This window comes from Culex quinquefasciatus, chromosome 1 (assembly GCF_015732765.1).
Source record: "Culex quinquefasciatus strain JHB chromosome 1, VPISU_Cqui_1.0_pri_paternal, whole genome shotgun sequence".
NCBI classification, from domain to species: Eukaryota; Metazoa; Arthropoda; class Insecta; order Diptera; family Culicidae; genus Culex; species Culex quinquefasciatus.
Window position 1 is genome coordinate 39,558,277 of NC_051861.1, and position 13,354 is coordinate 39,571,630.

The window sequence follows — 13,354 nt, forward strand, 5'->3', positions numbered from 1 at the left end:
GAATCACGATTTTTTTCGCTATCTTATTTTTGATTGTCGAGCTTAAGTATGACCCCTAATCTACGCTAAAAATCAAATTATTCGCTCTACAGCATTGCCTTGGCGTTCTCGATTGCGAGATTCCTACTCGAAACTAAGTGTCCGTAGGCTTGATTGTTGTGGCAATTGCAAACCTCTTTTACACCTAAGCTTCCATCCACCCCGGGATTCGAACTGACGACCTTTGGATTGTTAGTCCAACTGCTTACCACCGAGACGGGACCCAGGGAGACGACTCCTACACCTGGACTGAGCTAACGACCTAACCTCTTGGTTAGTCCGGGGCCAACATTTACTTCCCCGTCCGACGGAAGGCGTGATCAGACAAATCTCGTCTTAAAAAATGCCACCGGGATCGTCAGGGATCGAACCCAGGCCGACTGGGTGAGAGGCAAACACGTTTACCCCTACACCACGGTTCCCCGCTAAATGATTGACATTTTTTACTATCCGAAGGCCTCGGAAAATTTCACTTCGGATAATCGAATCACGATTTTTTTCGCTGTCTTATTTTTGATTTTCGAGCTTAAGTATGACCCCTAATCTACGCTAAAGTGATAGAAATTTTTTTAATCCAAGATGGCGACCAATATGGCGCTGACGAAATATTGAAAAATACATTTTATTATATAATAAGCAATCAACCTAGCAATCAACTATTCAAATTTGATTAAAATGGGGTCGAAAAAGAAAAAAAACAAAAAAAAAAATTGTTCGTGATTCGATTATCCGAAGTCCCATATACAAACCTTCGGATAATCGAACATCGAATAATCGAAACTTCGGATAATCGAGTCTGGGCTGTACTCACCCCGGTACTCACGCTGTACTCCCAACCCTCTGGCACCACTGTAAATGTCTAGAACGTTTGACAGTCACCAAAATCTCGAAGAGCCCACGTAGTAGTATTAGCGAAGAGCCCACGTTGTTTATCGTGGACTCTTCACTAATATTTCTGCGTGGGCTCTGTGAGTGTAGCAGTATTGGTGTTGTCTGTTTGTTTAGACCAAATCTTCAAGAAACATCACTTTTTGTGTGTGCAAATCTGTTACGAAAAAAGATGATGACTGTTGCTTCCGATTGACCGGGAAGATTTGCTGGGTAGTACTGGGCCGGGGACTGGCCAAGTCCCACTGTTGATCCATCCGAACAACTCGCTGCAATCTCCGGCAGGGAGTAACCGACCAAGTGCAGAAACACCCGTGATTCCGGTGATTGTGGCAGAGCTGGTCTTCCTTCGATAACCTTCTCCGAGGACTGGCCACTCCCGCTGTCGACTCGCACAGGGAATCGAAGGAATCGCGTGCTTGTGTAGAATCCGACCTTTTGTGGACTCACAAGAAGTTCATCGCGAAGTGGTCCAAATCTGAACTTTGAACTTGCAAAACCGTCTTCATCGCCACTTTGCGGGGCTTTTATCCATAGTCTCTGGCGGATAGCGTCCTTCGGGAACTTGTGTTTAGAAATCCGTCCCGTGACGCTATTTTTTATGGAAATCATTTCAACATTATGAAATTATACCTTTTTTTTACTACGCGGTTTTGTTTATTTTCAAATTTTGACAGCAAATGCGTTCTTCATCTTCTTTGTTGTCTTCATGTTCGCGTCGAACATTTAGGTTTCATAAACATGGCCGTCGTGACAGAGGGCTGTGTACTCCATTTTTTAGAATGTCTGCACATTTTCCCCTAAATCCCGCCCTGAACGCGCTCTGCCTCTGTCAGACGAGAAAATTTAATGTCAAAGGAGGCGCGCAGCATAATCGATAATCGCAACATTTTATGCTTCTTTATGTTGGCCTCCCGAGGAGCGCGTCCGTCTGTGAGCGTCGCCACCAAAATAAATGTTTTTTGCATCGATTTGTGAACAAAAGTGAATGAAAGTTTGTCAGTTTGGTCCGGTTGTTGCATGTGTTTGAACATTTTGTGAAGAACCGATTGTGTTACAGTAGAATTTCTAAGTTTTTCTTTATTTTCCGTCCAATATTGTTTTTACATTCAAAATGGAAGAAGGAGATGCCAAGTCCGGGAAGAATTCACCCAAAACTGAGGAGAAGTTTGGCAATTGCTATTGGTAAGTTGAAATTGTTTGAACTCGCTCAAAATATTTCAAAAATAGTTTTCATAAATTTAATATAAAATCAAAATATAAATGCTAGCCAGCCAAACCTAACCTCGAAAAAAATGTTTACAGTCTCGTAACATAAGGAATCTCTCTTCTCATGTTCTCTCTCAAATCCGTCTTTCTTATTTCGATGACGGCTCTCTTGTCAATAACCCTCAGCTTCAAACATTCAACAATTTTTCATGTTTTATTAAAACAAACTGAAATAAATTTCTGTAATTGAATTTTCAGTGGCAAAGACCGAAACCTGAATATTGTGGAGCTACTGTGCGTCACCTGTAACCGCTGGTTCCACGAGTCATGCATCGGCTTCCAGCTAGGTCGCTTGGTGCCGTTCCTGCAGAACTATGTGTTTGTGTGCAAAAACTGTTCCGTCACGGGGCTGGAAACGTTCCGGAAAACCCAGGCTACGATCCCGCAGATGTGCATTACGGCCATCGCCAATCTGCGCCAGGCGTCGATAAAGGAGGGTAAACCCCGGTTGATGTTCAGCAAGGATCAGGACATTATTCCGTACATGGATCATTACTGGGAATCGATGACGACGATGAGCAGAAGGTCGACCCAGTCGTGGTACGCCACGGTGCAGCGAACGCTCATCAAGGACCTGAACACGCTGTTTACGTACGAGGAGAGCGGCGAGCACGGCCAGATGTACGGGCTGGTGCAGGACCTGACCCAGGTCAAGCCGAACTATGAGGATGCGGTGCAAGGTAGGTGGCTTTATGGCACGGTAAATTACTGAGGAGTTTTTCATTCTGAAATCAGATGAATTTGATTAGCTTCATTTAGAGGTTACTCAAACTTTCGAAATTGAAAGATGCAAATTTTAGTACACTAAAGTTTTATTTTCGAGTTAAAAAAAAGTAGAATTTGGCACATTTTCTACGTTTATATTTTTGTTCCCATAAAATCTTGTAATTTCAACTCCACCACAAAAAAAATACACATTCGTACATGCATAGAGATATCCACGCGTGAGAGTGTGTTGGATTGTTTACAAATTTGGATCAGCTGTTATACCACGTGCTTGAAATTCAGCCAATCACAGCCTTTGTAGTCAAATTGAAACGTCAAAATCAGCTGCTTGGAATTCAGCCACTGGAGATCTCTATTGTCAGCAGACTTGGCCGAATGGTTACGCTGTCCGCTTTGTAAGCGAATAATCATTGTTCGATTCCCGTCTGCTCCAACTTTCCATCGGATGGGGAAGTAAAACGTCGGTTCCGGCCTTGGTTGTTGCTAGGCCGATAAGTCATCCCAGATGTTATTTGAATTTATTTAAGTACTTGGTGACGAGTGAATACCCTGGAGATGGAGCCACACGTTGCCGTCGTTTCAGGGCTATTTGCAAAGATGGTTTCCGATGTTGATATATATCACACATTTATTTTATATTTATATACTTGTGTTGATAGAAATCACAACTTTTATAATATGTAAAATGGCAAGATATTGTTTTTTTTATTTGAGTCTCAATATTCTTGTTCGTAAAATCTGTTATGAACAGGTTTAAATCTGTTTGATACGTCGTTAGCTTAGGTAGAAATTCATAAAGCACAGCAACGCTTACACAAAACAGTAAGAGAGGCCTCTTCTAGGCATTGTGATTTTTTTCGTTTTTTTCAAAGTGGGTGTTAGGTTAGGATTTGGTATTTTGATAAATTAGTTTTGTTGCAAGGCACTCAGAATAGTTAGTATTTTTTTGTAACTTTAGGTTGTTTAACAGTTCCAGACTCCATCTGTGTGAAAGTGAGTTAAGTAATGCTTTCAGAATCTCTGATTTCAATTTATGTGGTATGCTAACCATTCGGAATAGTCAAAAAAATCCATAGAGTCTCGATCAATCAGTAATGAAATGATATCGGACAAAATTCGTTAATCTGTTGAACTAACGGTTTTCGGATTATGGTTGTATCGACCATTGTTGCGAATCGAGGATCTACTGGAGTTTTGACGATCAAATGGAGCCTAACATTTCAAAGGGACACATGGTTTTTGTGAACAGGGATGCATCTCTCTCACTCAAATGACAGTTTACATAATGTATGATAGGGATACACTCTTGTTTGCAGAGCTTCTGTGCCCTAATGAAATGGAAGGCACGAAATCCGTAATAACAGTTCAATGGAGCGCGTCTGCATTTGTGGACAGACAGTCTATCCCTTTCGTCAAGTAAGAGGGGGATAGACTGCTTGTTTACAAATGCAGATTCGCCCTATTGAACTGTTACTACGGAAATAGTCGTCTTAACAACGAGTGTTCAACTTGTAAAGTATGAACTGTTCAGTTATGTTTATTGGGTTAAAAACAAGGTAAAGGAATGTTTGACATTTGGGAGTTTGAGATTCAAGTTTCTTTCAGAAAGTTTAGTTTAGGTTGTTGATAAATGTTTGTTTGCCGTAAATAATAGATTGGACTTTAATCAATGGTTAAACTGGTCGAAGTGTACTATTTCATTTGCACATCTGCTTCTAGTTGTAATGTACGATAAGACTACTGACAGACGCGACAGGACGGGGCCCAGAAAAAAATGCATCAAGATTTATATTCCATAGACAAGTTAGTTTTCATCTTTCGGTTTCCAGTGTTTTTTTAAAATTTCCTTTAAATTTGAAATACATCATAGGTGTCCTTTGTATAAATCACCGATTATTTACATTTTCTTATTTAATTAACTAATAATTCAATTTCTTCCGGGCCTTTTTACTTTGAATCATAATTTCAGATTTCCTTTATTCAGTGTTAAACTTAGATTAACGTAACTGCTTAAGTCATCCAAGTTCTTACTACTCACACCTACACTAATTTTCTTTCACCTTCCTCCTCCTGATCCTCTATATCTTCCGGTGGTGTTCATTTGGTATGCAATACTAGTTCGGCCACTACCCTATTTTCCACAAGAAACCGGACTTGGACTGACTTGAGGCCGCGTCCCCCACCTTGCTCCGTAAAACGAAAACGAAAACGAAAGTACTTGGTGACGAGTGAATAAACTTTGCTTATCGTCACCATAATTTAATAAACAACAACATTGAGGCACATTTGAAAAGCTTTAATTCATTGTATTCTATTCATTCGTATACATGGTAATAATATGATCGGTAAAGATAAACAGAATGTACTCATTACGTACTTTTTTTGTTTAAAATTACACAAAAAAGAACACAGTTTGTAAGTTTACTGAATATCTGAACATCATAATTAGTGAAAATCGTGTAAATATGAACAAAATTCTAAATTAAATAACACCGACCAACAAAATTTCTGCGCAGGCTCAACTCGAGGGGAAGCATGAATTTTTCAAAAATATTTAAACAGAGCCGAATGGTTTTTCTCCAAAGTTTGTATGGAGAATTAGTGCTGTTTGCTACTCCCACATATCGCATGCAATTTTTTGGTTGTATGCAATAGCGACGAACCGCCCTAATTCTCCAAACAAACTTTGGAGAAAAACCATTCGGCCCAGTCTAATTATTTTTGCAGGTGTTTCGGGATTGCACAAAAGGCGATAACTCAATAGGCGAGATCTCGAAAGGCGAAAATTCAAATGGCGAGAAAGTAGACCCACCACGCTAGGCGAAATAGCACAAAAGGCGAAATGGCTCAAATGGCGAAAAAGTATTATTTGATTAGGATTCTTCCTTTCTCTCAGACAAAGAAGTACGAAGTATGAACAAACAATTCATCCTGCTCGTTCGTGGATGGATTGTTTGTTTACACATCAACACTGAAATAAAAAAAAGTACCAAATTCCCAAATTCTAGGAATTTTGCCTACTATTCTTATCTGAAGCAACATTTGAAAGGGGCGGTACGACATTGCTCTTACGGCCTTTTTTTTTCTATAAGTTATTGTCTTTCATAGGTTTATTATGTTTATAATCGGATTGATAATTGGATGTAAACATTTAAAAAAGCTCTAGACTTCGTATTTGACGTTTTACGTGGTTTGGTTGATCTGTAGTTTTATTGTGTAATGTTTATGCATTTTTAATTCTGAATCTTTATCATTCGGGTATGGGCAACGAACACACGACCTCTGGAAGTCCAGTACGCTGCCAGTTGAAACTCCTACTGTTTCGATTGAGAAAATGATACAGGTTTTTCAGACGAGTTTTAATCCCGTGCCTACGGTCAGGATTTCGAGTGAGCACTTTGCTCTTTGAAGGGAATCTGACTTTGGCGTGCCAAATAGTAATCTAGAGGCTTGGTTTTGGTCTAAAAATTGTTGACAAATCTGTAATAACTGATTTGAAAAAAGAACGGGAATATTTGAGGAAATGCTTTATAAAAAAATACATTTGGCGAAAAAATACCCAAAGTACGCGCCAGGTGGCCGTGTGTACCGAGGCCGCGGCCGAGACCACCTGGCGCGTACTTTGGGTATTTTTTCGCCAAATGTGCTTTTCGCCTTATGTGGTTTTCGCCTTATGTGGTTTTCGCCTTTTGAGATATTTCGCCTAATGAATTTTCGCCTTTTGTGATTTCGCCTTTCGAGTCTTCGCCAAACGTAGGAGACTCGGTGTTTCTGGGGACCTCAATCTTCATGCTTCTCCCTCGAGTTGAGCTTGCGCAGACATTTTTGTCATTTTTTGTTGGTCAGTTTAAACATTCTGCCTTTTGAGATATACGGCCTGGTCCCCCTGGTATAAGTACAAACAACACATCAAACCAAGCCTGCTCCGGTGGAATCGCTGGCGGCGGTTGGACCGCTGGTTTGGGTGCTCTCCTCATTCAAGCCTTTTCAAAAGATTCGTGGGTCGTTAATGGGGATGGTTTGATTTTATTTTCATGATAGGAGTTTTTTTAAAGTCTTGGAGGACTTTCATTATTCGCTTTGTAGAAGTTGTTGAAATGAAAAAGGAATTCGAAATAGACACAAAAAGAGAAAAAAAATAAAATTTCGTTTATTGAACCCTAATACATTTCAGAGCATGAGGGGCCACCCTACCGTTAAAATCTACGTAAACATTCTCTCTTTTTATGTTGAAACGCGCACTCTCTCTCTCGCTCTGATTATTCTCTCAATGATGATGATGATTAATGATGACAGCAATGTGCTGCTTTGCTGGTTGATTGTCGTGTATATTTTTTTTCTAGTTGACGACGAAGCAAAGTGCAAACTTTACACGAGAGAAGCCGTGGCCTTAGAATAATCTCGTTTTTTCTTTCATTTTAAGTCAATTTATCGCTACTTTTAAACTTTGAGTTTTGACAAAGTTCATTCTGCCTAGTTTACAACACAGTTGTAACGATTTAATCTGGCAAAATTCGCTTTAGTTCGCGAATGTTTTTTTTCCCTTGATTTATTTCACTCAACTTTCTCAAGGACAAACGGTGTTAAATTGCGTGTTCTAAATTACGCTGGAAGTGCATCGAAGCAGGCCCTTCTTTTCTGTTGGCTTCCCATGGGTTAAACTTGTCGCTGTTTCGCGCTAACCTACTTGGATTTTTCGGCCTACCGTGGACTCGTGTTTCGCGATAAGAATTATCTTGTGCTGATATTTCGGGCCGAGACCGGAAGTTGCCGCCAGCTTGTTTGTTCTGGCTTGATACCGTGCGTGCATTGGAACAGGCAGAAGAACATGGAAGAGAGCACCAGTAGGTGGAACAATTTGATTAATTTAGATGTAAAGATAGCAGCAGGGCAATGAGGTGCTGGTGGAATGATACAAGTAGAAAGCATAAAATAAGTATGTTAGATGGTGCGATTATGTTGCTTACGTCAGCAGTTTGTTGATGGAGTAATCAATTAAGTTAAGGTTAAATTTAGAATTTGTTGATTATTGTTGAATTTAACAATGTATTGTAACAATAATGTATTGTAATGTAATTCTTTCACAGGCAACCAGAACCTAGCCAAGGGCGGTGGCCGCCAGCAGAAGCGCAAACTTCCGAACAGCGAGCAGGGTGGCGTGCTGGGCAAGAAAAGTCGCGTCGGAGCCGATGTGGGCGCCCTCGTGAAGCTGCCTGCTCACGGGTACCCGTTGGAGCATCCGTTTAACAAGGACGGCTACCGGTACATCCTGGCCGAACCGGATCCGCACGCCCCCTTCCGGCAGGAGTTTGATGAAAGTGCCGACTGGGCGGGGAAGCCCATTCCGGGCTGGCTGTACCGGGTGCTGTCGCCGAACAACGTGCTGGTGGCGCTGCACGATCGCGCGCCCCAGCTGAAGGTTTCGGAGGACCGGTTGGCCGTGACGGGAGAGAAGGGATACTGCATGGCGCGGGCGACGCACTGTAAGTTGTGGGTTTGGACTTGTCAAGGTTCTAGAATAACACATATATTTTTAGACGTGACCCGCGGCTGCTGGTACTGGGAGGCGACCATCGTGGACTTGCCGGAAGGATCGGCCTGCCGGCTCGGTTGGGGGCAAGAGTACGCCAACCTGCAGGCTCCGCTAGGTTACGACAAGTTTGGCTACTCGTGGCGATCGCGCAAGGGAACTCGCTTCCACGAATCTCACGGCAAGCACTACAGCGATGGGTACGGAGTCGGCGACACCGTCGGGTTCATGATCGCCCTGCCCGAGGCGAACCCGGCCGGGCACATTCCGAGCACGTTCAAGGATCGCCCTCTGGTCAAGTTCAAGAGCCATCTGTACTACGAGGAAAAGGACAAGGTCACCGAGACGCTCAAATCGCTGAAGGTGTTGCCGGGAAGTAAAATTTTCTTCTTCAAGAATGGCGCCTGCCAGGGCGAGGCGTTCACGGACGTCTACGGTGGTGCGTACTATCCGGCCATCTCGATCCACAAGGGCGCCACCGTCAGCATCAACTTTGGGCCGCACTTTAAGCACCCGGAGGTCGAGGAGCAGTTCAAGTCGAAGGCGATGAGTGAACGCGTCGAGGAGATGATTTGCGAGCAAACGATGGCCGATATGATGTACTTTACGGAGAACGACGGCAAACTCCGGTTGGACAGTTACAGTATTTAGTTTCCACGCGGGCGTGACACGAGTTGTAAATAAAACAAACTATTTGAACCACTAACAATTTACTTCAAATCAATTTCTGCTTCGAAACTTATTTGCCAAATCCTCCGCGACAGTTTGGACTCGGTTCCAGCTTGTAATTTGAATCCCATTGGGTGGGTGTCTTTGCTTCGATCGACAGGGCGTGCACGAAATCTCCGACCAGTTTTTGCTTGACGATCTCGTTGACTAGTCGGTGGCGCTAAAATTCCAAAATTCCTCATAAATTTTCTGTATTTGATGGAACAGAACCAGTTGTTACCTTTATCAAGGGCAGCCCATCAAACTGCTCCGACACTACCAGAACCTTGAAATGGGTTTCGGCGCCCTTGGGAACATTGTGCATGTAAGATTCGTTCACCACTTCCAGGTGAATCGGATTCAGCTGACCGGCAAGGCCCTCGCGGATGGCGGCTTCAATGGGTTTCTCCGCTGAGTTGGCCATGGTTCTTACGTTGGTGTTACCGTGTGTTGAGGCTCGTAACCATGTGTTGCTCGAGTGAATTGCAGCTAAAATTCAATTATTTTAATTCAGGTTTGAATTCGTTTTCATTTTTTTTTTGTTTCTGGTTTTTCCTATCAGTAAAATAAGCTTGTCTCAAAGGTTAAGCCGTGCATTTCCTAGTACGAACAGTTGTAATGTAGTATTACACAAACTTTAACTCTACAAACCTCTTAAATTTAAAGCAGCTTTCATAATCTGCATAAGTTTTAAAATGAATCTAGCTCTAAAGTAGCTACTTTTAAAGGAACTTTCTCAAAACAAACAACTTATCGTTTGATTGACAGCGCAACTGATCGTTCCGATTTCGATTGCCCAAACTGCAGACAACTTACCGTCATCTGCATCAACTATGGCTGCTCCTGTCAAAATTTCCGACTGACATTTTGCAAAGTTCAAAGCCAAACAAGCGTCGCAAAGTCGCGGTAGGTAGCCGTAAACAAAATCGTCTTTCCAGGAGAATTTTCTGCTATTTAACCCCGAAAAACCGCAGATTTCAGCACCCCAACCCCCGCGCAACCATCACAGTCCGCCATGGGACGCAGGAAGTCGAAGAGAAAGCCCCCGCCGAAGCGCAAGAACATCGAACCGCTCGACCAGCAGTTCAACTGCCCGTTCTGCAACCACGAAAAGTCGTGCGAGGTTAAGATGGACAAGAGCCGAAACTCGGCCCGGATCACCTGCCGGGTGTGTATGGAGGATTACCAGACGACGATCAATTTTCTGTCCGAACCGGTGGACGTGTACAACGACTGGGTGGACGCGTGCGAGACCGCTAATTAGAGCGGGTGAACCGTCGACCGACTCGGAGAGGAGAAGGAGGATATACGAAATCACTAACTTTTAATAATTCAACACTGGATAATATTTATGTCGTGAAGACAAGTAGACTAGCCGCTGGACAACCTCCCGAAACTAGAAGGAAGGAAGCATTCTTTAGCATAAGTAACTGTAAAGGTAAATCTGGAATAAAGTCAATGTAAATCTACATCAACATTCACTTTTTCAAAACTACATAAACATTCACTTTTTCAAAACTGAAGATATAGCAAGTCTGACTGAATCAAATAAGATTTTCCTCCAAATAACAAACCTTAACAGTCTGGACCCGATGCCTGATTTTTCTGTTACATTCTTATTGGAATTCCATATAAACTAACGGGAATCACAGGCACCGGGTCCTGACCTGTCCTGACTCTAAATTTTGCATAGAATATGGCACGCATCAGATGCAAACAACTTGTACGCAAGTTCAATAATTCTCGTGCACGTGGTGGCCCAGGCAAAATAGCTGGCGTACACCATGCGTATCCATTAAACCATTGAAGCTGATTCACACGTGTCTAATGTTTTAATGGAGACGCATGGTATGGCCAGCTGTTTTGCCTGGAGCCACCACGTCCACGAGAAATGTTGAAGACTGTGAAAGTACGTAACGCTGCTACCATTGAAGCCGACGACTTCTGGGCCTGAATGGGCCGGCGAGCCCTCGCGTACAGTACAGGACACCGGTTCTTCAGAACAGCTATGATTTTCATCATCAGTATGGAACATGGAACCGATACTAAATTATAATCTATATATTTTATTATAATTATCGTCAACTGTGTGCTATCTTGTGACAACGACCATTTAGTACTTTTCGAGAAAATCGATTTTTAAAGTTTGATGATAAATATTTTCAAAACTATGAATGGTAGAGCCAAACTTTTTGAAGCAATCGGTTCGTATACTATCGCTTAACAAACGCTCCAAGTTTCAACTAATTTGGTTACATCAGTTAAAAGATGCAGTAAATAATTTAAACAAAAATCTGAAAAGCACTGTCACAAGTGTGTTTCGAAAGTAAATTTGTACTACGTGTCACAAGTGTGCACAGAATTTCCATACAAACTAAAATAGACTTAAATCAATAGTTTAACCGACTTAAACAGTATATTTTCAAAAACAAAAGATTACATTACCTTCAGAGAATGTGTATCAACATAAATTTGTGAAAAACAAGAAATTTTTTCCACATTTTCCAACACCATGTAGCAGGCCAAGGATTGATACCTAAGAGCATGCAATGGCACTGACCTTGTTGCGTGCTCTTCGGTTGACGTCCACGTAAGGAACATCCTGGAAGGAGCGTAACTAACTACATCCGTAGTTCTGTTAGATCATCCGAATTATCTTGATCAGAACAGTATAGCTCTGGTTCCTTGCGAGTGTCCTATTTTCTTACCTCCACGTTGGCTTGGTTTTCATGATGACCTAGCTGGTGGCCTGTGGAAACGGATCGTAAACCTTTGACCACCGCGGGTCAGAGTCGAGACGGCTAAAAGAAAGGGGCGCGACAATGTGGGAAAGGGAAGTAATTTGTGATTGTAGACGGTATTGTTTTGATTCGCAGTATGTTGAGTCAACTGCTGTGGATGTACCTGAAACATCGCACAACGGGGTTTCTCTTCTTTCCGTTTTTATCTACCATTAGAGAGCCTGGAGCTTATTGGAGAACGGACAGCTCAAGCCTGAAGTGCCGATCGAGGCACGGGAGCTGTCAAACGGAGGTGCCTATCGAGCAAAATCCTTTGTCTTTTGCTCGATTGGTACCTCCGTTTGACAGTTCTCGTGCTTCGATTTGTGCTTTTGGTTTGAGATGTCCGTTCTCTAATAGGATCTGTAGAGTCTTGGCCGGGAGACGAGACGGATAATAAATAAAAGATATCACTGGCGGCTAATAATTTCGTTTATTGCCGCCACCACCCGTGCGTCCGTCCGACTTACACTCTAACTCAGACATACCCCAACCTTGATGACAACTATAGTTGATCTGTTCTCACTGTGTTGTCCTACTACCAGGGGCTAGACTCTGACATCCCCCCCTTACTTCAGAATAGTGTTTGACGTAATACTTATTTTACATTTAAATCTGAATCTCGATCTGAATATACAATCATCCTAACACTACCTGGATCTGAACGCAAAGGTGGATTTTATTCTTTTTGTATTGACATCAAAATATTAAAATTATTATTATTCCATAATATTTGTGAACGGTTGATGTTTGCTCCTCCTTCAATCGACGATATTGATTCGTATGTCTGAAACACATAAGAAAAATGGTCAGAAGTCATTTAGCTCCAAAACGTCATTTGTATACTCCCTCTTTCCATGTAGTCATGCCAACCATTGTTAATTCCTGATCACATCCAAAACGTCTAGGTCGTGGAGTCCCAACCGCTCTCCCGCCAGATGCCCCCTCCATCAATCTATCAAATAAAAACATTTTTTTTAAAGCCGCTGATAACCAACGCTTATAGTCCATATAAGCCAAACCCCTGCAAAAGGCAAATCACTGCTAATGTTGAACCAATGTGATGCCAATATTAGAGTTTATACGGCATGCAGCCTAGGCATAAAAAAAATCAAAATTATTCACTCTTAAGCATTGCCTCAGCGTTCTCGATTGCGAGATTCCTACTAGAAACTAAGTGTCCGAAGGCATGATTGTTGAGGCAATTGCAAACCTCTTTTTACGCCTTAGCTTCCATCCACCCCGGAATTCGAACTGACGACCTTTGGATTGGTAGTACAAATGCCTAACGACTCCACCGAGACAGGACCCAGGTGGACGACTCCTATACCTGGACTGAGATATCGACCTTACTTCTAGGTTAGACCGGGCCAACATTTACTTCTCCGTTCGACGAAAACCGCGATCAGCAAAT

At 42.3% G+C, this 13,354-nt stretch overlaps 3 protein-coding genes across 4 annotated transcripts; 2 read left to right on the forward strand and 1 right to left on the reverse strand.

Annotated features, from left to right (window-relative positions):
- Nucleotides 1-1,810: 1,810 nt before the first annotated feature.
- On the forward strand, nucleotides 1,811-9,158 carry LOC6037332 (set1/Ash2 histone methyltransferase complex subunit ASH2). 2 transcript variants are annotated; one of them, XM_038260228.1, is made up of 4 exons: nucleotides 1,811-2,112; nucleotides 2,395-2,876; nucleotides 8,010-8,405; nucleotides 8,460-9,158. In XM_038260228.1, exons 1-4 carry the CDS (start codon nucleotides 2,042-2,044, stop codon nucleotides 9,101-9,103), a joined length of 1,593 nt encoding a protein of 530 aa, XP_038116156.1. In that variant the 5' UTR covers nucleotides 1,811-2,041; the 3' UTR covers nucleotides 9,104-9,158. The 2 variants fall into 2 exon arrangements, with proteins under 2 accessions (XP_038116156.1, XP_038116163.1); XM_038260235.1 differs by lacking the exons at nucleotides 1,811-2,112; nucleotides 2,395-2,876 and adding an exon at nucleotides 7,248-7,766.
- LOC6037331 (bolA-like protein DDB_G0274169) lies at nucleotides 9,146-9,958 on the reverse strand. Its single transcript, XM_001847203.2, has 3 exons — nucleotides 9,812-9,958; nucleotides 9,402-9,649; nucleotides 9,146-9,341 (listed from the first exon to the last, which is right to left on the reverse strand). Exons 1-3 carry the CDS (start codon nucleotides 9,843-9,845, stop codon nucleotides 9,192-9,194), a joined length of 432 nt encoding a protein of 143 aa, XP_001847255.2. The 5' UTR covers nucleotides 9,846-9,958; the 3' UTR covers nucleotides 9,146-9,191.
- Nucleotides 9,959-10,635, forward strand: LOC6037330 (transcription elongation factor 1 homolog). Its single transcript, XM_001847202.2, has 2 exons — nucleotides 9,959-10,066; nucleotides 10,135-10,635. The coding sequence occupies exon 2, from the start codon at nucleotides 10,176-10,178 to the stop codon at nucleotides 10,422-10,424; it is 249 nt and encodes an 82-aa protein (XP_001847254.1). The 5' UTR covers nucleotides 9,959-10,066; nucleotides 10,135-10,175; the 3' UTR covers nucleotides 10,425-10,635.
- The last annotated feature ends 2,719 nt before the right edge of the window (nucleotides 10,636-13,354 follow it).

Coding starts and splice junctions, on each gene's coding strand:
- LOC6037331 (XM_001847203.2), bottom strand. CDS start 9,845: ATGCAGATTATGAAAGCTGCTTTAAATTTAAGAG. Junction 9,650..9,811: donor AGCTGCTTTAAATTTAAGAG/GTTTGTAGAGTT, acceptor ATTGAATTTTAG/CTGCAATTCACTCGAGCAAC. Junction 9,342..9,401: donor ATGGGCTGCCCTTGATAAAG/GTAACAACTGGT, acceptor TTGGAATTTTAG/CGCCACCGACTAGTCAACGA.
- LOC6037332 (XM_038260228.1), top strand. CDS start 2,042: ATGGAAGAAGGAGATGCCAAGTCCGGGAAGAATTCACCCAAAACTGAG. Junction 2,113..2,394: donor AAGTTTGGCAATTGCTATTG/GTAAGTTGAAAT, acceptor TTGAATTTTCAG/TGGCAAAGACCGAAACCTGA. Junction 8,406..8,459: donor CATGGCGCGGGCGACGCACT/GTAAGTTGTGGG, acceptor ATATATTTTTAG/ACGTGACCCGCGGCTGCTGG.
- LOC6037330 (XM_001847202.2), top strand. CDS start 10,176: ATGGGACGCAGGAAGTCGAAGAGAAAGCCCCCGCCGAAGCGCAAGAAC.